This window comes from Colias eurytheme, chromosome 9 (assembly GCF_061535395.1).
Source record: "Colias eurytheme isolate Ceu_HAF_F1 chromosome 9, ilColEury1 Martin Lab GWU primary, whole genome shotgun sequence".
Classification (NCBI taxonomy): Eukaryota; Metazoa; Arthropoda; class Insecta; order Lepidoptera; family Pieridae; genus Colias; species Colias eurytheme.
The window spans coordinates 1,954,743-1,979,789 of record NC_142988.1 but is presented as its reverse complement, the minus strand read 5'-3'; the positions used below and the strand labels follow the sequence as shown (position 1 = coordinate 1,979,789).

At 34.8% G+C, this 25,047-nt stretch overlaps 2 protein-coding genes and 1 long non-coding RNA gene across 3 annotated transcripts; 1 reads left to right on the top strand and 2 right to left on the bottom strand.

Moving 5' to 3' along the window:
• The first annotated feature begins 4,957 nt into the window (after positions 1-4,957).
• On the top strand, positions 4,958-6,511 carry LOC149905630 (uncharacterized). The gene is made up of 3 exons (XR_016457092.1): positions 4,958-5,500; positions 5,674-5,735; positions 5,810-6,511. It is a non-coding gene; the product is annotated as an uncharacterized LOC149905630 (long non-coding RNA).
• Positions 6,512-7,245: 734 nt separating this feature from the next.
• Positions 7,246-9,128, bottom strand: LOC149905629 (tetraspanin-18-like). Its single transcript, XM_090105291.1, has 4 exons — positions 8,958-9,128; positions 8,468-8,644; positions 7,852-8,094; positions 7,246-7,341 (listed from the first exon to the last, which is right to left on the bottom strand). The coding sequence occupies exons 1-4, from the start codon at positions 9,126-9,128 to the stop codon at positions 7,246-7,248; spliced, it is 687 nt and encodes a 228-aa protein (XP_089961417.1).
• A 10,574-nt stretch (positions 9,129-19,702) lies between these two features.
• LOC149905628 (23 kDa integral membrane protein-like) lies at positions 19,703-23,480 on the bottom strand. The gene is made up of 6 exons (XM_090105975.1): positions 22,954-23,480; positions 21,747-21,935; positions 21,174-21,350; positions 20,643-20,776; positions 20,099-20,204; positions 19,703-19,821 (listed from the first exon to the last, which is right to left on the bottom strand). Exons 1-6 carry the CDS (start codon positions 23,023-23,025, stop codon positions 19,735-19,737), a joined length of 765 nt encoding a protein of 254 aa, XP_089962101.1. The 5' UTR covers positions 23,026-23,480; the 3' UTR covers positions 19,703-19,734.
• Between the last annotated feature and the right edge of the window lie 1,567 nt (positions 23,481-25,047).

Sequence of the window (25,047 nt, the reverse complement as noted above, 5' to 3'; positions counted from 1 at the left end):
GTTACATAGGTTTTATTAAATAAATACAAGTGTTTGAAAATTATGCCTTTTATTTCAAATGTTATTGTATCGGTGCTTATAGAGTGCTGAATTATTTCTACGTATTCTTAAAATTACTTAAAATATGTATTAAATACTTAAACTTATTAAATATCTGAATCTCTAAGAGATTTGAAATAATTTACGCATATTTATCTGGACTAAATAAATGAAAATAAAGATAGCTAATATAAATCCTTATTAAATCGATTCAATCATAATAAGAGAAAGATACAACACACAATAAGATATAATCTACTAATAACATAATCTTGAACACTTAGGTACCTACTTAAATTTTATCACAAATTTTGTATGCACACATATAAACACTTATCGTATTTTTTAATACATAGGTACCTACATTGAATATTTTACTTTAAAGTTATAAACATTACAGAAATTAACAATCAAGCATTAATTTTTATTTAAATTCACTAAATTACAAAAAAAAAGTACCTATATATACATCCCATTCAGGATATAAATAAATGTCATATAAAAAATGAGTGCTGAAGTTCTCCAGATTAATAACTTTTGATAATAGCTTCTGAATCTCATGATAAATATCTATCGTAATATTTGGTCCCATTCAGCCATTTTAAATTCATAAAATAATTATTTTAACGCTATGTCATCTACGTATTTTATCACAGAATACAGCTATTTTTCATCATCTTACAATTATTTTGACTCGAATACCATAATAACTTTTAAATGTGTTTGTAGTGAAAAAATGTATTAAAAATTAATAAAATGTAGTGTGTGAGAGAGTTAAATAAGTGCCTATTTATAATAAAGATTTCATAGTTATATTAAAGTACAAACACATACGTACATTAAATATTGACTTATCTTCTTCTTATATATAAAATTCTCGTGTCACAATGTTAGTCTGCGTACTCCTCCGAAACGGGTGGACCGATTCTCATGAAATTTTCTGTGCATATCGGGTAAGTCTGAGAATCGGCCAACATCTATTTTTCATATGTACCACGGGCGAAGCCGGGGCGGACCGCTAGTATTATAATATATAAAGCTACACTACCACTCACTGACTGACTGACATCGGGTTTCTCGGAAACTACGCGGAAAGTGGGGGGGATTTCGACGTGATCGTGTAGAGGTGCTCCCAGTGACCACCGGAAAAATATAGCGATCTCGATCATCTTCGAATACCGAGTGGACCCCTGGAGGTGCGCGAAAACGGTGCCACCTGGAGGGGGGGTGTCTGAACAAAAAATGCTCGGAACTGGTGGCGATTACCAGAGGTGGTGGAAAAATGGCGATTTTCGCGAAAACAAGATGGCCGCCGTACTTTGCCAAAATCGCCGTTTATGAATCCTTACGTCTCAAATTTGGCACACGTGCTCTGTTCGAGCCGGCGAATCGATCGGTGCCCCGTTCGAGTGGCTCCGGGCCCCAGTTTCCAACTTCCATACAACGTAAAATCCAACGTCCCGCGGAAACGGTGCGATTAGGGTGGGGGGTCCCGGAACTAAAAATGATCACCACCCTGGGACTCTACCAGGGAGCCGTAGTGGGTCGCTCGATTTTGGAATTTTTCAATTTTTGGCGCAAACATAAAAACGTAAATTTAGACGAGGTGGCGCATCGCGGAAACACACTCACACCACGTTCGTACTCGCCCAGCTCCCAGGATATCCAGAAAAATCCGAAATTTTGAACTTTCTCACAGCCCGCGGAGACGGTCAACGGCCCGCGCAAACGGTATCAGCTACATCTGGGGTGCTCGAACTAAACTTGGAGTAGACCTCGAGCAATTACCACAGATAGTGAAAAAAATTCAAAATGGCGGAAAAAATGGCCGCCGCAATACAAATGCTAAAACGGCCATCGCTGGTCCGATCGCGCTGAAACTTGGCACAGGGGCTTTAATCAAGCCGCACATTAAGTTGGCATACTCATAATCGAGTTTTCACCGCTGGTTTCCGAGTTTCATACAACGCGAAATTCGACGGCTCTCCGAAACGGCGCCAGATAGGTGGGGGGTGTAGAACTAAAAAATGATCAAAAACATGGGGCGCTACCAGGGCAATCGAGAAATATCAAATTGGACGCAATTTTTTTTTCAAAAATGGCCAATTTTTCAAAGCAAGATGGTGGCGCCGGTTACTTTACGATCGGTCTGAAAATTGACTTCTGTGCTCTAATCGGCTAGATTTACAAAACTGCATACTCAGAATTTCTCTCCGACCCTCGGTTTCCATTTTCCATACATCACGAAATTCAACGGCTCTCTGAACCGGTGGCAGGTAGGTCGGGGTCGCCGAAGTAAAAAATGCTTCAAAACTTGGTCCGCTTCCAGGCATATAAAATTTTTTGCTAAAAAGCGAAATTTTTTTTTTCGAAAATTTTGTATGGAAATTTCCATAGTAGGAAGGGTTATTGAATAGCAACGGCAAAAGACGGCGCCGCGGGCTGCTTGCTGCCCGCGCACCGCGCAACCTCGAAGGTCGACAGCCTCCCGGAGTAGAAAATATTTATTAACTTTTGAACTACCGCACGAGCCAAGCGAGCGAAGCGAGCGAATCACGGCAGCGGCCAGCGTAAATATTCAAATAGGTAGCGAGGAGCAAAGCGACGAGCGAGTTAGGTTAACTTTTGAACTACCGCACTAGCCAAGCGAGCGAAGCGAGCAAGTCACGTCAGCGGCCTGCGTAAATATTCAAAGAAGTAGCGAGGAGCGAAGCGACGAGCCAGTTAGGTTAACTTTTGAACTACCGCACTAGCCAAGCGAGCGAAGCGAGCAAGTTACGTCAGCGGCCGGCGTAAATATTCAAAGAAGTAGCGAGGAGCGAAGCGACGAGCCAGTTAGGTTAACTTTTGAACTACCGCACTAGCCAAGCGAGCGAAGCGAGCAAGTCACGTCAGCGGCCGGCGTAAATATTCAAAGAAGTAGCGAGGAGCGAAGCGACGAGCGAGTTAGGTTAACTTTTGAACTACCGCACTAGCCAAGCGAGCGAAGCGAGCAAGTCACGTCAGCGGCCTGCGTAAATATTCAAAGAAGTAGCGAGGAGCGAAGCGACGAGCGAGTTAGGTTACTTTTGAACTAACGCACTAGCCAAGCGAGCGAAGCGAGCAAGTCACGTCAGCGGCCGGCGTAAATATTCAAATAGGTAGCGAAGAGCGAAGCGACGTGCGTGTTAAGTACACTCTTTAACAGTTTATTATGAAAAGTCACTGCCCGCTATCGATTAGACACCTCAAAATGATGAAATTCGGGGATCACGTTTCAAGAATTTAACCAATATTTGAATAAGTAATTTATAAACAGTTTCGACTGACTGTAGAATCGCTGTTAGCAGATGTAAAAAATGGACAGGAAATTCAAATGCATTTTCAAATGACTGAAGATTTCTGCCCTGGGATGAGCCGCGAGCTGCTTGCAGCTCGCGCACCACGCACCCTCGAAGATAGACAGCCCCCCGGAATAGAAAATATTTGAATGGGAAATTTATAAGCACTTCCGATTGACTGTGGAATCGCTGTTAGCAGGTATTTACAAATTGACGGGGAATTTTTATGCATTTTCAACTGACTGAAGATTTCTGCCCTGGGATGCTTCGCGGGCTGCTTGCAGCCCGCGCACCACGCACCCTCGAAGGTGGGCAGCCTCCCGAAGTGGAAAATACTTGAATGGAGAATTTATAAGCATTACCGACTGACTGTAGAATCGCTGTTAGCAGATGTAACAAATGGACAGGAAATTCGAATGCATTTTCAAATGACTGCCCTATTGCTTCAACCCAGAGGCAAAAGAGGCTCGCGGGCTGCTTGCAGCCCGCGCACCACGCACCCTCGAAGGTCGACAGCATTTCAAAATAGAAAATATTTGAATTGGGAATTTATAAGCACTTCCGATTGACTGTGGAATCGCTGTTGGCAAATAATAACAAATTGACGGGGGATTTTGATGCATTTTCAAATGACTGCCCTATTGCTTCAACCCAGGGGCAAAAGGGGCTCGCGGGCTGCTTGCAGCCCGCGCACAACGCACCAGCTAGTTTACATATATAAAAGTTAATAAGAGAATAGATCTATGCAATAAAGATACTATTTTGACTTATATCTAAAATATATGAATGTCTATACTAAGTTGATTATAGAGCTATAAAATATAATCAATACTAGCTTCCGCCCGCGACTGCGTCCGCGCGGATGTCGGTCTTCGCGTGGATGGTTTATTTCTCCATTTTGAGTAACTCTGACAATGACATCTTATAAATATCTATTGGACCCAAATACGGCTAGGCCTACAATAATACGCAACGTGTGTTCGCTGTTCTACAGAACAACGTCTATAGATAAAACTGAAAAATTAAGATTAATTTTTTTTCTACGTATTTTTCCAGGATAAAAAGTATCCTATTTTACGCCCAGGATAATAAGGTATAATTATACCAAGTTTCATCGAAATCGAATCGTTAGTTTTCACGTGATGTCTTCACATACAGACAGACAGACAGACAGACAAAAAATTTTTTAATCACATATTTGGGTTTGGTATCGATCCAGTAACAACCCCTGCTATTTATTTTTTCAATATTTTCAATGTACAGAATTGACCCTTCTACAGATTTATTATATGTAAGTATATATTAATATAAAAATCTACGGTGTGAAACCCAAGTTAAAATTGTGAGCATTTCCCTATGTTATACAACACCTTATTTGTTAATAGATCTAAAAATATAAATTCTAGCTTTTTCTAAGGACAACACATTATTGGTCCTTTTCACAATGGACAGCGTTGGCCAAACAAATTATGGTCAATGTGCCGCCATTACGGCGATTCTGCAATGAAGGCTGATCCTAGTCATTTCGGCTCTCTTCACTATCAAGATTGCCTCTACTCGTCCAACGCTGCCCATTGTGAAGAGGGCCACTTTAGAGACAACTCAATTAAGGTGATGAATTAATTTTTCTAACATTTACGGCCCTTTTCAAACCTTCGTAATTTTTATATTATTAAAGTTGTCGTGATGAAAATTCTTGACAAGAAAGTTCAATAGTAACACAATACGTCTACCGTTTTAGAAACATGATTCCATGATATTTTCTCGATAGAAAAAAAATACAAAGTTCTCATTGTTATTTTTTTATAATCTCTGGCATCTTCAAAATAACAAACGTAAAGTTACGACTTTTTGGATATTAACTATAAAATATACAACCTATACGTCTACCGATTTAGAATTTTGAAATATGCGATGGTTTTGAAATAAACAAGAAATACTTGAAATTAGCGCGCGACCAGCCAATATAGCGAGAGCCGCCCTGTACCTTCCTACCCCGATCGCTGCACGAGTCATTCCCGCTACGGCCGTCACACGGGGAACTTGTGTCGCTCGCGCAATCGTAAAAAAGGGTGACAACACGATAAGACAAAATGAGACAAATGGGGACAATAAAGAAAATAAGAAGAAGAAACATAAAGGTTGGAGAAAAAAGAATGCTTAGGTACAATTGGAACAAATTAATGAAGAAGTTGGTTTTATTTTAAATTTGATGATAATTGTATTATAGACGATGTTTGATATGTACCCCTGTTTTAAGTACATAACGAATGTGTAAGATTTTTTTCATTTATAGCATAGATAATCTTTTCAGAAATCCGGAATCCAGAAGGAAAATAAACCCACTGATTGTTCACAATGTGAACCCACTCCTTCGTAAGTACCTTTATTCAGTCAAAAATGTATGTTATCAACGCTCTACTGGTTTTATCGCATGATTCCATTTTTAGCAAAAAGCAACAAAGTGCAAAGAAATAAAAAATCATGGTGAACTTAGTGGAAGTATGGCGGACGTGATATGGAACAGGAGCTCATTGGAGTAGTATTATATTTAAAAAAAATACGAAAAAATTTCAAGAATTACATTTCTTAGTAGGTGGTAGATAAGTATGTTGTATAAAGAATTTGATGTTGATATTTATTTCATTTATACTTACTACACCTGTGCGGGAAATTGCTTAGTACTAAAACAGGTTTATATTCATATTAACATAGTAATGTGAGTTTTAATTTCGAAAAATTTTGTGTAAGTATATTAAATTGAGTTCCTGGGTGATCTGGAAACACAATTGGGCCCGGAAGATGGCGCTGCAGTCACTCCTCCTAATCACATGAACCGATTTGGATGAATATTTGTGTGCACATTTCATTGTTGTGGGATGATTGGTTGATTCGTTTTCACATTAGCTAATATTATGTATTTTTGTTGTAAACTTAATTTAATGTTTATAATACATTATTATTGGTATAAATAAGCCAGTGTTCGTCTCACATTGCTGTACCTGCCTACCTACCCTACCAGGGCCTAACTTTGTTCTGGCTATTTTATTTTGATTATTTGTAATGAATAATTACAATTATAATAGAGTGCAAAAAATAAATACATGCGTCAATATATTTTGTGTTTTTTTTTAAACAATTTTTCTATTTAAAAAAATATCATTGCGACCGCGGCTTTGCCCGCTTGGAATTAGGTTATATCGTGAATCCTGTTTTATCCCACAGAAGTGTTCAGTTCGGATAAAAAGTATCCTATGTGTAAATCCAGGCAATTAGCTATATTTTATCAAAATTGGTAATGTAGTCTTGACGTGATTAAGTAACAACTAACAAAAAAATATACAAATTAACATCCAAAGTTTCGCATCAGTTTTACTGTATTAGTGATATCTTCCACTCTTGACTTTGACTGAGAAGAATTAGGGTTTATAACTTCTTTCAGAAATAGTACCTTTCATTTCTGGGCATGATGTAATATCTACGTCAGCATCAAATTCTATCTAAATCAATTCAGTAGTCCGCGTTTTTGATTACCATTTCATTTTTTCAGTCACAATATTTTTTGTTATTTTAAAGATTATTTATAACCTGTATTATTTTGTAATAAAGTAAACATTACGAAATAATAATAATTATTAATAATGTCTAAGTAGTTGTTGGAAAGAAGATTATGTGTTTATAAGCAAGAAAATAAAACCAATAAATCAACAATTGAATAAATGTATAACAATATTATAACTGTATGACGACTCCATACATGTTTGTCCCGAGTCGGCCAGCGGCAGCGCGGCGAGTTTGCAAGAATGACTTCGCGCACACCCACGTTCGCGATAGCGAGCTATTAGACTCCGCCCGCCAAGCAGTGGATTTTTTTTTGTGTATCGTCTTAACTTTCAAAATGAGCTTGCAATGTCTGTTGCAACTTTCGTCGTTCACTCCCCACTCCTCTTGCCGCATATATTGCCAAGATAATACAGATAATCTGAAAATAAAACAAGTTTTTACTTTTTAGTAACAATAGTTATTTCTATACCTTTTGATACTATTCGTACCTTATGATACGATGTACTAGTTATTTTCCGTTGCCTATGTCACACGAATAATGTAGGCAATGTGTTTATCTGATTTCCGCCCGCGGCTTCGCCCGCGTTTGCAAAGGAAAACCCGCATAGTTCCCGTTCCCGTGGGATTTCCGGGATAAAAACTATCCTATGTGTTAATCCAAGTTACCCTCTATATGTGTGCTAAATTTCATTGTAATCGGTTCAGTAGTTTTTACGTGAAAGAGTAACAAACATCCATACATCCATACATCCATACATCCATACATCCTTACAAACTTTCGCCTTTATAATATGTATTAGATTACTCAAAACCATGCAAAATTCTTATTAAATTAAACTCCATCTCAAATCTTGCACTAGATTTCATAATATCCTTTCCCTATACAGTTAATATCGTTCCCTTATAAGTTATAGGTACTCCTACTTACCTCCAACAAGGTAAAAATGACTCCCGTGCTAATAAATATTATATTCCCTTTCAAAGCCTTCTTCTGCCTCAGTACTTCTTCACACCCGTTTGTATAATACGAGCGTTCTGCAAGGCAGGACGTATGCAGTTGTTTCCTTGCCCCCCCTTCGCGGAGCGGGTGAGCACGCGCGCAACAAGAGACAGGTATGTCTCGTTGGAGGATTGAGTAGTCTTGAGGACCGTCTACGCCGCAGCATTGGTTCTGAAAGAGAATGAAATGTATTGGGATTTTGTAGCCAAGCTATAGAGTTAGCTCCAATGAATGATAGAAGATGGGAGATTTGGCTGAATTACATGATATAGAGCTGAGTTAGCGCAAATTAATAGAAGATGGAATCATAAATTAGGTATAAAATAAGACAACTAATCATTTGCAGTTGTTATCATGTGTAGTAGTATATTTAATCACCCTTGCTAGTTGATGGATCATGGATCAAGAAATTAAATGTTTCTCTAGAAACATTTCTCTATTCTCTCTCTTAATTTTTTGTGTTCAATGTTAATAGAAGCGTTACGTTAAAAATGGTATCTACTAAAATAATAATCACTTAAAAGTTTTGACTTAACAGCAATACCTCCGACTGCAAATTGTCCCAGAAAGCTTGTTGGTTGACACCCTGGTCATCTATAGTGGTGTTCTTATAGAAGTGCACACGTAATTCGTTACCACTTCCGATCCAAGCGCTGAGGACAGCCCCTCCCACTCCTACCATCACCTCCACGGAGACTAGGAATATCAGGAAACATGCGTGCTGGAAAAAAATAATCAATATGCCTACGTAACTGCATTAATTGTGACATTTAGACTAATTCGAAGTTACTTTTCTAGCGACGCGACGTTACCTACGACCTAGTTACTAAATGGACTTAGGTACTAAAACATGCAAAATAAATCAAGAAACAGTTTAGTGTATTTGGCGAATGGCGGCCCTATCACTTAGTATTGATCTCTTCCAGGCAAACAGGCAACCAGGGCAGATGGTAATCAGCTCAATCAAGTTTAACAGGTAGGTAGAGGAAAAAATACATAAACAACTACTTATATCATCTTCGACTATAACTTACCACATAAAGAATCTTCACGTTTTCTCTCAAAGCGCCAATACACCCCAAAATAGCTGTGATCACCAGCCCTAAACCCAGCGTCAAGAAGAACGACAGCACACCCCTGGAGAGAGCCGATTGTTTCTCAGGACGATTCTTCTTATCACGCATGTTGATAACACATATTGCCATCAGAACAAGACCGAATAGCTAAAAAAAACATTCTCTATAGATATACAAGTTAGTTTTTGTGATTTTTAAGGGTTTAGGTTTAACCTTGAGGTAGGGTAGACTTTTCGCCGGGGTGATTCTACAAATTTAAAAACTGGAACAACATCAACATAATCTTATAATAATATTTGAGCTTAAAAATTCGTGAAAAGAAATCGATATAATTCCTTAAAAGAACAGGAATAGAGACTCGTTTATGATAAGTTTAATCACTGAGCTTTAACGGTTCTTTCAAGCTTTCATATCGATATTTCTTTTTTTCGATCGATATTTCTTTCTTTTTCAGATTATTTCACTTAATTTTGTTGTTTTATCATCTGCGATAGCTTACTGGAGAAGGTACATCTTCGTGATATATTTTTTTATATCCTATGGCTTTTTGACGTGACAACGTCTTAAATTAGGTTGCGACTGGGAGTCACTTATGAAAAAGTGTAACGCTCGGTAACGTTACGATGAGTCACCGAACGAGAGAGAGGCCCGCCGAATGCCTTGCGTCTCTCTCCCACTCAACTATGATCGAGAAAAAGACGTTGTCACGTAAAATCTTCGCCCGTAAAACCGACTTTACAGGCAACCATTTTTTTGTGTAAGCGGTGAACTGCGTAATGCGCGTAATGCGCGCGCATCTTCATTTAAGTTTTATCCCACCAAAAACATAAATGTAAAAATTGGAGCCGAGTTCAATCGTTGACTTAATTTGCCAAAAAAAGAAATGAGATCTAAATGTGTGCCAAGTTCTGTAGACAGTCCAGAAATTTATTTACAAAAATGTATTAAGTTCTTAGGTGAACTGAAAACTCAATTGTTTTATTTTCCCTTAGAGAACAACGTTTATTCTAAAATATGATTTTTTTAAATTTAAATTATATAAGTAATTATTTTCACAAAGCAAACAACTAATGACCTATTGAACCTCATAATTTGACTTGGCTAGTTTTTAGAACCTCACAAAATATAAACAGTATGTAATACAAGCCTCATCAAATTAGGGGTTCAATAGGTCATTACTGTACTTAATAATAATTATTAAACTAAACACCCATAAATAAAGAATAAATAAATGTGAATATGTAATATTATATATTACTAGCGACCCGCCCCGGCTTCGCACGGGTGCCATGGCGGCCGGCCGGTACCGCCACAAACGCTACGTCCCGCAATTTTTAAATCTGTAATATCTTCGAAAATATTCACTTAAATCATACAGTGTAAAGGGCCATATAGATCTATATTAAATGAACAATGTATTCAAGGTATTTAATTCGTTAAGGATTAATGCTGTATTGGTTAAAATCGCTTCGAAAATTAACCATTATTTGTCGTAAAAAGTAAATGACAAAAAAAAGTTATTGTGGGTTATCCATAAGAGATAGACATAATAATTATACCATCGCGGACTTTTCTGTAGACCTTTTCAATGTGTACAATACTTAGTACATTATTTTGATAAAACTCGTAGGGTTCAGCCTGCGTTTGCAATGTAAGCGGAAAAAATGTAATTATTTACGACATCACATTAGAAACCTCAAAAATAACAGTACTTCTCCACTATTTAATGGATGTTATTATACATATAAACCTTCCTCTTGAATCACTCTATCTATTAAAAATCCGTTGCGTAGTTTTAAAGATTTAAGCGTACAAAGGGACATAGGGACATAGGGACATAGGGACATAGGGTCAGAGAAAGCGACTTTGTTTTATAGGTACTATGTAGTGATGATAGTGATTTTTAACTGTATGAGCAATATTTTTATTACAATTTTCTTTTATTTTACGTTTAAATGGTAAAATAAGAACTCATTCACATATTTAAAAAAAGTAAATTTACATATTATGTATAACGCAATTGAATAAATGTAATTCGCCTGTACACATACAATAGGCAAGAACGACATGGCGCCAATTTGAAAATTATTGAAAAGTTTTATAAGCGCGTAATATGTATTTTATTTTTTTTTGAGACATAGACATACAATTGGAATATCTAGATCGTATTAAAGTATTATAATTGCAAAACTTCGAATTTATATCATGTAAACCTTATAGAATAAAAGTTTTTCGTCAAATCGCAAAGTAGCATTATAATATTATCTAACACTGCTAGTTAATAGTTATCCAATATCCATATTGTGTCGTAGGTACACCATGATACAAATTTAAAAAGCTCTTGTCAAAAATATTGTAAACAAAACATTCAAAGCCAATGCCTATAACTTTAAAACGATATAATTCAAGCAAAAGCGAGTAATAGTAAAATCAACGTTAACAACAAGAAATAAATTTAAAGTGCTTCCAACACGCAAAGCTTTATAACAGAACAATCGATAGAACATTAAAAATTCATAGCATTATCATGATAGCCGCTTGACTAGAAGTGAAACCATTAATCTAAGAATCGATACTATTATTCAAACGTAACAACATAATATATGTACTAATATTATAAAGCTGAAGAGTTTGTTTATTTGTTTGAACGCACTAATCTCAGGAACTACTGGTTAGATTAGAAAAATTCTTTCGGTGTTAGATAACCCACTTATCGAGGAAGGCTATAGGCTATATTATATCATCTCGTTAAGACCAACAGAAGCGGAGCACTGCCGGTAATACCACGGGGCACAGCCATAGGGCACAGCTAGTGTACAAATAAAACAGTACAACACTTAAACATTTGCTTAACTTAAACAATTCCATGCAAACACATTCATGCTAATTTGAAACAAAACTTACAATGAAAATTATGTTAAAAAGGGTCAAGAAGAATTTCATGCAACGAATGCTGCGCGGCTTCATTGTCAATTTTTTAATACAGTTTAGAAATCGTGAATAAAGTTTAAAATGTGTCCGGTTGAGCTGGCGTGACTCGGTTAAATGACGGTGGTATCGATCATTGCAATGGACTACCATCGGTGGTCATTATGTCCACGCACTCCACGGTACTGAGGTGAGCGAGTTGTATTTTTATAACGGTGTTATAAAAGTTATTTAAAAGGTAAATCTTTTTGATTGAGTTAGCAAACTTTACGAAACAAATTGTTTAAAATTGTTTAAATTGTTTAAATTGTTTATACCGCTGACAACTATTATGTATTCTGTGCTGCTGATTATAATGTGATTAAACGTGTCAAAGATACATAAAAATATATTTTTACAACTGTGTCAAAGGATATAATTACTTAATAGTGTACTAGCTTTCCGCCCGCGGCTTTGCCCGCGTTTTCAAAGAAAAACCCGTTCTCGTAGGTTTTCCGGGATAAAACCTATCCTATGTCCTTTCTCGGGTATCAAAATATCTTTATACCAAATTTCATGCAAATTGGTTCAGAAGTTAAGGCGTGATTGAGTAACAGACAGACAGACAGAGTTACTTTCGCATTTATAATATTAAGTATGGATAAAGCGATTTGCTACCCGCTCAGCTTATCGCGCTGCTCATCACAGAAGGCTCATTATCTAGGACGTGGGAATACAGATGTCTATTTCACATACGATTTGTCTTTGTTCGCCATTTGCGGGGCTGCATTATTTCTTCTATGATTATTAAATTAGCCACTCTTTTACAATACTTTAATAATAAAGCAATACTGTTATTAATTAATTCTTACTGTTTTTAAATCTATTATTATTTTATTTTATTTATTTATTTATTTAGACATACTTACAGAGTACACATAAAAATTATAACAATTAGATCTAAACAACTAACAAATATTAATGTGATGTATATGTCGTGGTCATATCGTAGATTTGATCATTTCATGATATGAGTGGCCATTTCACGAAATGGTCGCATTTCATGAAATGGCCAACATGGTTTGGTCAGATCGTTAAATCGTCAACGTTTCACGATATGGTCATCCACATTTGGCCAGATCGTATAAAATATATAAAGTCCATAAAACATTAAAAAATTCTGAATATTTTTAGAACTTGTTTATTGTCATATAAGTTAGTGCCACGGCAGTGGCCGGCGAATGCCAGAAGCGAATGGTTTTTGCAATAGAAAACATTTAGGTTAGGTTAGGTTAGACTTTAATAAAGAACGCACGAGCCGAGCGAGCAAAGCGAGCGTGCCGCGGCAGCGGCCGGCGAGTGCCAGAAGCGAATCGCTTTTTAAAAAAGGAACAATTATAATAACATAGGATATATAAATATATTTATGTAAACGATTTTAGACGCATTTTTTCCTCAATATAAGATATCCGCATTTTCCATAGTACTCGAACCTCTTCGTCGGAAATTATTTGCTATGACTTTCTTCATATTGTAATAAAATGAACTATGAAGTTTTAAACTGCGAATAATTAAATTTTCGCCAGCGCGGCGGCCGCCATCTTATCACATAAACACAGCGCTTGCAGCGCCTCTACCAATAATTAATGTAACTAACTATTTTACAATATGATCAAATAATTTTGATCATTTCATGAAAAAACCGCGCGTTTAGTGGGCCATATCGAGAAACGATTTCTTATCATTGATCTGCCCAAACCACATCATGATGTGGCCAATAGACATTCGAGCATTTCATGAAATGCGACCATTTCACGAAATGATCGATCATATCATGAAATGAGCAAATCTACGATATGACCACGACATATACACCAATTACAGGTATGCACAAGAAAACTTAATCTATTAAAACTTGGATTCCTCGTGTAGAAAAGTAATAAAATGTCTTTATCGTCATTATCTTCGCTTTCGGATCACGAAAGACCAAGCGTAAGCCGTCGAAATGAAGAAAAGTTAAACGCTTTTGAAAAGTACCACGACATGGAGTTTGTTTCACGGTTTCGCCTCTCGAAAGAAACAGTTTTATATTTGGACTGTTTTCGGTAGTACCATCAAGCCGTTAACAAAAAGAAACCGAGCCATACAGCCAGTGGACCAAATTCTCATAGCTCTCCGTTATTATGCAACAGGCAGCTATCAACGGGTAATAGGCGATATCTTTGAGGTTGAACAACCAACGGTCCATAGAATAGTGCATAGAGTGACGGCCAAAATAGCCAGCTTGAAGTCAAGATTTATAAATATGCCAACACATGAAGAATTTCCAGTTGTGGCCAATGAGTTCTTTGCAATAGCAGGATTTCCTCGAGTTGTGGGAGCTGTTGACTGCACTCATATCAAAATTAATTCTCCAGGTATGTGCTTGCCAACTTCACTGTTAATCATATCCCCAAATTTTATGTTTGATTAAATGCTAATATTACACAGCAGATAAGTCTGTGTAACATTACCATTAACATATATATAAGACTAGCGACCCGCCCCGGCTTCGCACGGGTGCAATGCTGATACACTACAGAAAAATTGTGAACGTTGTATAGGTAGATATTAAATATAGCGGCCCGCTCCGGCCTCCGGCATCGCACGGGTATAAAATACATAGCCGGGCGGCCGCAAACGCTACGTCCTGCAATTTTTAAATCTGTAATATCTTCGAAAATATTCACTTAAATCATACGGTGTAAAGGGCCATATAGATCTATATTAAATGAACAATGTATCCATGGTATTTAATTGGTTAAGGATTAATGCTGTATTGGTTAAAATCGCTTCGAAAATTAGCCATTATTTGTCGTAAAAAGTAAATGACAAAAAAAAGTTATTGTGGGTTATCCATAAGAGATAGACATATACCATCGCGGACTTTTCTGTAGACCTTTTCAATGTGTATAATACTTAGTACATTATTTTGATAAAACTCCTAGGGTTCAGCCTGCGTTTGCAATGTAAGCGGAATAAATGTAATTTTTTACGACATCACATTAGAAACCTCAAAAATAACAGTACTTCTCCACTACTTAATGGATCTTATTATGCATATAAACCTTCCTCTTGAATCACTCTATCTATTAAAAAAAACCGCATCAAAATCCGTTGCGTAGTTTCAAAGATTTAAGCGTACAAAGGGACATAGGGACATAGGGACATAGGGACAGGGAAAGCGACTTTGTTTTATACTATGTAGTGATGATACATAGTAAAAGTTAGTAGAAGAAGTTAGTAGTAGAAGTTTCTGTTTGTTTAATTTTTGCCGTTACCATTCACGTATCACGCACGGCATATGTACATCCATACATACACATACGCCGCGCGCGACTAACGCGTTACGCGCCTCGTGTTTTCAAGGTCAAGTCAAAAAACTTTGCACGCGTGCAGTTACGGCGTGCAGTCGTCAAAAATAATTCATGATTATAAATTTCGTGGTCCATATTAAATAAATTATAAACAACAACAACAACTTGCGTAAATATCATAACATATTTTTTGGTATAAATTTCATGTAAGTATTTTTTTTTTTTTTTTTTATAGGACATTATTACACAAATCGACCTAGTCCCACAGTAAGCTCAATTAAGGCTTGTGTTGTGGGTACTAGGCGACGATAAATATAATATTTAATAAATACATATATAGAAAATAACACCCAGACCCAAGAACAAATAATTGAGTTCATCACACAAATATTTGCCCTGACCGGGGATCGAACCCGGGACCGTCGGCTCAGTACGTAGTTACTTTACCACTGCGCCAACCGCGTCGTCAGTATAAAATGTAAGTAGCCGTTTTCCTAACAAAATGCGTTTTATGTTCGAAAAGGGGTTGATTTGTACGTATTTTTTTATGTTTAGGCCGTTCTAAAATGAAAAGTAAACAATACACTTTGTTAATTATATCCTTGAGTATCACATAATTAATATATATTTTTTTTAGGACAATCGTACCAACAGTTTCCTCAACAAAATTCAATATGTATAAGGTGTTTTTCGGTTTTGACCATAGTGATCACCTTAAAATATAATATTATCATTACGTAGTATAATTAACTGGGCGATTATCAAATTACGTATTGAATAAAACAATCTATTGAAACCTTTTTTAGTTTTACCAAAAACAATCATTGCGGTTTTACGAAAAATTAAAAACATTTTTGTCAAACCAAATGTCACTTTAAATAATTATATTGACATTAATAAAATATAAATATTATTAATATTTTAATTAATATTTTATTCAATAAATAGGTTAAAATGAGTGTAACATTCATTAAGAAGAAAATAATCAAATACCATGATCTGGTTCATGACAATACGGAGAGAGATTCGATTCCGAAGCGTGGATATTATTCGGAATTGGTTTCGAACATGATGAAAGAGGATCCTTCTAAAGAAGTGTATGCAAAAAAACGCGTGAAGCTATTAAGCTTCATTAACATATTAATGTTACAGGTACTTTTATATTTATATTAATTACTAGCGGTACATAATATTTACGAGCCTATTCAATCTATAAATCTATACTAGTTTGTTTGAACGCGCTAATCTCAGGAACTACTGTTTACTGATAAAAATTATTTCGGTGTTAGATAGCCCCTTTATCGAGGAATTATTATTATTACGAAGCGCAGCTAGTTAAGTGATATGTGACAGAATACAGTAGATTCACATGCACTCCAATTATATCATTTATCATTAAAATTGATTTACAGGCAAAAACAGATAAACTAGCGCCAATGTTGGTTTCACTGCCGAAGCCGCAGAAGCCCAAACTGCTTAGCTGCACCACCACCACAGGAAGATGGACTACATATAGAGAAGATGGGAGCATTGTAATATGTTGTATTTATTTATATTATTAGTGTTCTTTAGTTGTTAGTGTGCTTTATTTACCGTTTTTACCTTTTATTTATTCCGTCTTTGCATAGTAAATAACCTTTTACCTTTAAAGTTTGATCGTAATCGAGCAAAAAACTAAGTATTTCTTATATTTAACTTTTATAAAAGGTAGTTCAATCTTTAACGTAAAATTAATTTTCATTATTTTAAAGGACGGCGGTATTTAATAATCCTGTAATAATTAATAAAAATAGTAGGATCCAACTTCTAAAGCTCGCCGCAATTAAAAGGAAAAACTTTTAACTTAATTATATGAAGGAGTTGTATCAATTATTATTATTAGTCTCGATAGAGCGGTAACTCTCGTTAATTTTAAATGGACTGGATTTGGTTAAATAACAAGTTTTTTTATATCAAGGCTTAATAAATAAAAACTTTAGAATATTCATTGTTATATTCTAAAAAAGTAGTGGCTAGATTTTGAGGATTTGTGTTTTATGCTGGTTCAGTAGATTTTCTTTATCTGGAGAAGGTTACGCACAAAACATAACTTACCTAAAGCGTATTGAATTAGGGTTTATTACTTTAACAAAAAGTTTTATATGTATAAGAACGTTCACACAGTAATTGTGAAGTTTAGTACATAGATTATCTAACATTAAATATTACCTTACATTAAATAGAAATAGAAATAGAAAAATTCTTTATTGAAAAAATAATAGTTTAAATATGGGTACTTAAATTAAAGTTAAAATTTGGGTAAATTAAAGCCTGTGTTTAAACTAGCCTGTGTGAAAATGCCTGGAAAATCCCTGGAATATGCCTGGGTAATGCCTGGAAAATATCCGGAAAATGCTTGAAAATGTCCGAAAAAAGCGTGGGAAAATGCCCGGAAAACGAAAAATAGGTCGTCTTAACCTGTAACCCTGTATATATGGGTAAAAGTGGGAATGAAAATAAAAGAATGTTTTCTGTCATACCCAAGTGATATATCAAATGAAAATAGACGACCTGTCAGAAATAAATAGTCAAATTTTATCAAAATCGGTTCATCCATTTATTTGATATAGGGGTAAAAGTAGGAATAAATAATTGGTTAAGGATTAATGCTGTATTGGCTAAAATCGCATCGAAAATAAACCATTATTTATCGTAAAAAGTAAATGTGTGTGACGATTTAATATGTAGTTAGGTTTGTGCTTAGGTTAGGTTAGGTTAGGTTAGGTCAGGTTAGCTTTTTAAAACTAACTTGCGTGCAGTCGTCAAAAATAATTCATGATTATAAATTTTGATAGACATAATAATCGTAATATTAGCTGTTTCGTCTCTCTTTTCTCGGAAAATTCGAAAATTTAAAATTCGAAAAAATTCGGCTAAATTAAAATACACCTTCCTATTTTTACCCCTTCTAAGAAACAAACATTTTGTACTCAACCGTTTTCATATTTAACAGGATTTCTAATTAAGAACACATACCGCAGAATAAACATGCCCAGTATTTTTCCTATTTCGGAGTTATACCACCGTATTAGGATATTAATCTATAAAATTCGTATCGTATTACGGCGGTATTTTATTTCTTATTTTTTGGGTAAAAAATGACTTACAAATATGAAGCAAGCTATTTAAATAGTGGGTGTAATAGTAGGAAAATGCTATAAACAATACAACATACAAACTTGAACGGCTTATTAAGACGAAAAACTTAGTTTATAAAATACTAGCTTATGAATAGTAAATGTTGTGTACTATGTATATTGTAAATGTAGAGGTAATTAACCGTACAACATTAACCGTATTAAGCTAAGTCTCTACTACATGACCCATTCTGGAGACCTTAAGATGACTAAGCAAGTAATTATAAGTTCTAGAGTGGGGAACAGTTAAGAAAACACCGATTTAGAAATTAATTTTATTCAACACGGACTATATTCTGGAGACCTGATGATGACTAGGGTGGAGAACATCTCACCTACAGAGATATAAAGGATTATTTGACGTAATTCTATAGAACGGCCTCTACCATGTCATGGTGTATCTAATGGTAATGGTGACCAGGCAAATGTATTTAGCGTTCTCTGTATATCTCTTCATACCTAGTTGGAATATATGCATGCAACCTACAAAATAGGGGAACGGACAAGAAATCACGTTTTTTTCGACTTGTTATGTATGTATTTTGTAGTTAGTTCAGGTTAATTTTTTAAATCCTATAGTATATGGATTGTTTTGGACCCTTAAAATATACGATAGAACAGAAATTAATCTTTTTTTAAAAAATATTCAAGGCACAGGGAATGTCTGGTTACTGTTTTATGATAGGTATGTGTTTTCTGATAATATTTTACTGTCAAAAATTATCAACACTGGATACACAAACACGAACACGAACACGAACACGAACACGAACACGAACACGAACTCAAACTCAAACTCAAACAAACACGAACACGAACGGTGCATGGTGTCAATGGTTATAGATATTTTATTGACAGATATGAGTAGAGTGATTATCATTTCGATAATATGCAGCACCCCACGCTTTTTTTTAAATAAAATATTTTTTTTTACTCACACTATTATTAATTTATATGTATTCATTGAAATTTTTAACACTATTTTCTTAATTCAAATTCATTTAAATTTATTTTCTATTTTTTTGTTCGGTTTTCTATAAAAAGCGTGTTTTTTAGTTTTTTTTAACTATCTATTTGTTTAGAACATTCAATCATGAATCACTACATAGTATAAACGTAATGTATACTTAGATCGTTAAAACTACACAACGGATTTTTTTTAATAGATAGAGTGATTCAAGAGGAAGGTTTAAGTATTTTAAGGTTTTAAAGCGGAGGAAGCCACAGGCGAAATGCTACTCACAAATAAAATGAAACAATCAAATAACTATTAAGACGTTTATTTACAACAATTTACTAATATCTCACAGTTTGAGTAATCTTCGCTTGAATCTTATATCTTTCATTATTCGCCACCCACATCGCAAGAAGCATTCCTGCTGCCTGAAAAACATAAATAAAATAATATATAGATTTTATTACCTAAAGTATAAGAGTGAAGGTTAAATTATTATTGATAATCTTATCTATGCATCTCTGACATTGTAATTATGAAAATGACGAACCGATTAAGGTGAGCAGGAACCGCAGGATAAGTTAAGTTAAATTAGAAAAAACATCAAAATACACAAACGCCTACTTGTAATGTGAGACTCTTGAAATTTTTAAATTTTCTATTCTTTAACATTTCAGTCTATAAGGAATAGGTATTTATTTTTACCTCAAACCAAAAACTGGTGACAGCAACACCGAATAACCACTCTGCATCTGATCGTAGCACTTCCAAGATTTCATCTTCGCAGCCATCTGGGAAGTAGCTTGAAGATCTATAATCATTATAATTATAATTATTATATCAATCTTAATAAATAATAATATAATAAAAATTAGTCGTACATAGTAAAGTAAATTCTGCAGCAGTGTGCTAAGTGTGAGTTTTTGCTCGCACTCGATCGCGATAAAGTTAACTCGGATTTCTATGAAATTGGGCGCTGTTCGATTTTCCATACTAATTCGGCTGTGACGCAGACGCGATAGTAACGTTTCGTACTCGATCAAACTCACACTAGGGGTACAGGTAACAATGTTTTTCGACCTTAGTGACATTTTCTTTTCGAGCTAGTTTTGCCTTCAGACAGCTGTTCCCTACCAAAGCTAAAGTTCCTTTTAATTCTACGTTCAGACCTTCATTATACTTACTTACTTTTTAATTATATCATGTTTTAATATAGCAAAAGTAAAGCAATTTTAAAAATAATACTCACTCTAAACAAGATCTATAGAGCATTTGCTTTGCATAATCGTTTTTAGCGCGAAAAGCTTTTCCACAGCAAGACATGCTGACTGGCTTCCGCATGGCGTGATAGTCCTCTGGACCATTCAAACCGCAACATTCGTACTGAAAATTAAAAAAAAATACAACAAAATACTGATTAAAATAACAGCTCTGCTCTACATTACACTTCTTTCACAGGTATGTCACAACTAAGAAAAGATTTACAGGAGACGTGAGTCATGAGTGAAGTCGAAACATGTTGCATTTTTGCTGGTGTTCAAATACCATACGATAAAATTAGCGAAAATAAATTATAGTAGTATTATAATATAGCGATTTTGCCTCGTGCTATGTCCTTCAGAGAAAGACAACGAAATATCTCCACTAATCATCACTTCAATATACGATCTTAATTAAATTGTATCAGTTGACTAAACTCAATTTGAACAGATGCATGAGGCTCGATTTTTGTCATCGATATTATTTCCTGTCCTTAAAGACAATATTTACACAAACATACAGAACTCTGCAGCTGGTCCCACAGCTGCTTATGGTCCATCTCTTCACCAGTAATGTTCTTGAAGAAGTCCTCTCGCAGCCAATCCGACACTCGGAACTCCAGGCCATATCTCTGCACAGCTACATAGATGGTGACCAGTAGCTCTATGACCACTGTGATCATGAGGAAGCCGATGTACTGGAAAGCAGAGAACATCAGGTTTTATAAGGGCAGAGCCTAGTTAGCTATTTGTAATATGAAACACTACAATATGAATCCAAATTTCAACTTTCGCTTTCGGCTTTATGTATATTTTGTGTCTGGGTTTTTTCTAAGTTTTTGCAAACCAATTGTAAACAATAAGTTGTCTACAAGTTTTTCAGATTGTTCGATATTTGTAATAGGTCTCGTTTGATCCTTATACCCATGATTAGAATTGTATTAAACAAAATAAAAGGGTAAAGGGCTAAAACAAAATTAAATATTTTGCTTCAGTATCAGCATAATATAGTCAGTTTATTCTTAAGCTTCATAATTCATAACCTTATTTTAATCTTCAGGATCGGATGTAAAATATAGGCATGTTCTCCTTACCAAGTACAACATCTTGACATTATTCCTCAAAGCTCCAATGCTGCCAAACGCCGCCACGCTTAGCACCAGCAGACAGGCCACGATCACCACCACGTCCCCAATGTAGGTTCCTGCGGCATACTCCTCACCATACTGCTTGAGGACTCTCGTGTCCACCACCGCGAATATGAAGGTACAGAGCGAAATTAGCTGGGAAAATAATGAGCTGTATTGGTACAATTCTTATCCCGTCTCTCCTGGACTACACTGGACAAAAGTATAATAATTCGTCCATAAACGAAGAAGAATGTACAATTCTTAAAAGAAATGATGTTAAGATGGTATCTTCACAAAGTATTATGTATATTGTTATGTAAGAAGAATGTACAATTCTTAAAAGAACTGAAGTTAAGATGGTATCTTCACAAAGTATTATGTACAAAAATGTGCTACAATATGATGTAGAGAAGCTTGTTTTTTTTTTTTTTCATAAAATGAAAAATAATGTCTTCTGATGATTTGTAAGGCGCAATTTTTGTGCATTTTTAAGCACCATAAGTCCTTTATAATGAAGTCACTCACGATGTATGTAGTTTGCATTTAAGTTATTTTGTTTTATTAATTTAGATACGAAATTTAACAGTGAAAATTTAAATTTAAATTTTATCTTTTGGATAGAATCATCTTACTACAATCGGATAATTGCCTTTAGGATCTTCGTAAACTTTATATATTAGTTCTTATTTATTTATTTATAAATACTTTATTGCACTTAAAGATAACAAAACAAGAAATACAAACACTTAAATATAACTTACACTAAGTACAATTGGCGGTCTTATCGCTTAGAGCGATTTCTTCCAGACAACCTTTGGTACAATAGAGGAATAAATACCAAAATACATAAATGGGTAGTGCAATAATAACTATGATAAAGGATACACATACATATTGTGATATAAACTAAATAAGTAAAAGGGAATAGAGATTCGAAGAAAAATACCATACTAAAATAATACATAGTAATTAATAATACGTATATAATATAAATAAATTTTATGTACGGCTAAAACTGAGAAAGTGAGATTTAACCATACATTTAAAACTATTTGGTGACTGAGCATTTTTGATAGAGTCTGGCAGAGCATTCCAGAGTTTAGTAGCATGTACAGTAAACACTTACCTAATTATTTCAAGTGCACAAATGTTTCTTATTTATAATACTTACTATGCAACACACGTTCAAAGCCAGGAGCAAGCATTTAGCACAATTCGTACTGATTTCTCTGAAATTCAGCATTTTGTTAATTCCCCGCACACAAACGTCAGGGTCAACAATATTGTATGGACTGTGTATTATTGTATCACATTACTATTATGATAATTAAATTTTATACCAATATAGTCTTTAAGCTAATAACTAAGTGTTCAAAATCGCATGCAGTTTTATAGTATATAGGTACTAAACCTAGGTTTATGTAGTAAATAGTTCTTGGGAATCAACACATGAAATGAAATCGATATTATAAATTAATTATGTAGGATTTTAAAGTGGGTTAGGTCAGGTCTATTAATAAACTTGCATTCAATGTTCTGTTCTTTGAGTTAGTTTTATTATTCTATTTAATAGTTTCAATTAGTTAAAATATATAAAAAAACCAAAACCCAGTCTTGAATTTTCAATGGTCTAAAGCTTATTTTTTGGTTTTGATGTTCAGCAGATATTTAAATAAAACGAAACAATTATTTTTACCACAATCATAAATTAAAATTCAATTCAATTTTACAAATTTAATATAGGTAAGGTAACGGCACCAGTCGTGGACAAGCATCCAGTAATGGACAAAATAAATATTAAATTTAAATATTAAGACCAAAATTAACGTTATATAATTTGGCAATACTTAAAATAAAAGTTTGGTTCATAAGCTATCAAAATACGACATTTCATCTTATTCGGCCAAAATGTTTGAAGATGGCAGAACGTTATGTTTAGTTGCTGCGACTCGTTTCGAAGAAATCCGTTTTTACTAAGAAAATCCTTAAGGAAGTGAGGACACAATTTTGGTTATAAGAATTTTTGTATTAATGTCAGCAAAATTTGATATTACTTTTATTTATAGTAGTTAAGTGTACGAAATATTACACGATTTAGTATCATGATAGGTTATGTTGTTTAAATAAAATTCATCAGTGTTCATAACTGGATTTAATTCTATGGATATATCCATTTATGGACATATGTCGAAAATAAACTTTTTTTAAAGGTTGAAAATTACATGCGCTTTTCTGTATTGTCTTTTCTTTCTGATTAATAATATACCTATCACGACCATTTCAAACAAAGGGTTCCAATATTGTACAACAATTGTCCATGACTGGATTTGCTTTGGTTCCTATAATGGACATTGATATTTTTTGTTAAAATTACACTAATGGGTCCAACAACATAATATCTATCTAAACATGAAGAATATATTTTAGAACAATGGGTCATTATGTGCTGTGCGACTCCTTCTCGGCTTCATTCTCTATCACTGCGTAGAGAAGTCGCATACTTATGCGTATTGTAACGCATCTATCATAGAGAGTTCTCTGATGAACTGTTTGGATCGTTGTCTGCTGCTAAATTCCACCACCATATAGCACACACGCTTAAATTTCATCCACACCATCTTGACAACAGTTTAAAAAAAGCTTTTTGCCTCGTGCTACAATTTGGAATTCATATCGATGGACCGATCAGATTAAGGCTGCTGGCGGATTCAGATTGGCGATTCACTTCACGAGTGTAGCGGAATGCCAGGAAACAGAGAGATATGGCGGAACATCGTGAAGTGGGTAACATCTACCCCCCTAGAGTGATATGACGAAGAAGAAGAAGTTCCAAAATGGATGGAATGGCAGTACTTTTTTTAGTTATATTTTTCATCCCTGACTTATTGAGAAAAAAAACCATATTGGTGTTTCTTAACGGACATAACTCGTATTTAACGATGCATTTTCCAATTTTTGCCTAGAAAATGGAAATAAAGACTGTTTTAAATATTATAAGTATGCGAAATAATTAATAAGTACTATTTTTTATAAATACATCCCCGATTTATTGTATTCCAATCACCATTTTCAAGATTCTATTGATAACTATAAGTCTTCTCCAAGTGTAAATAACAGGAGAAACGACATTAGGTACAGTCCATAAATGGGTGTTCATAACTGGATGTTGTCCAAAACTGGGTGTCCATCATTAGATTTTTCACTGTCCAACACTGGTGCAAAAAAGTGGTTTTTTAATTTATAAATAACTTCATTATTTATGCAT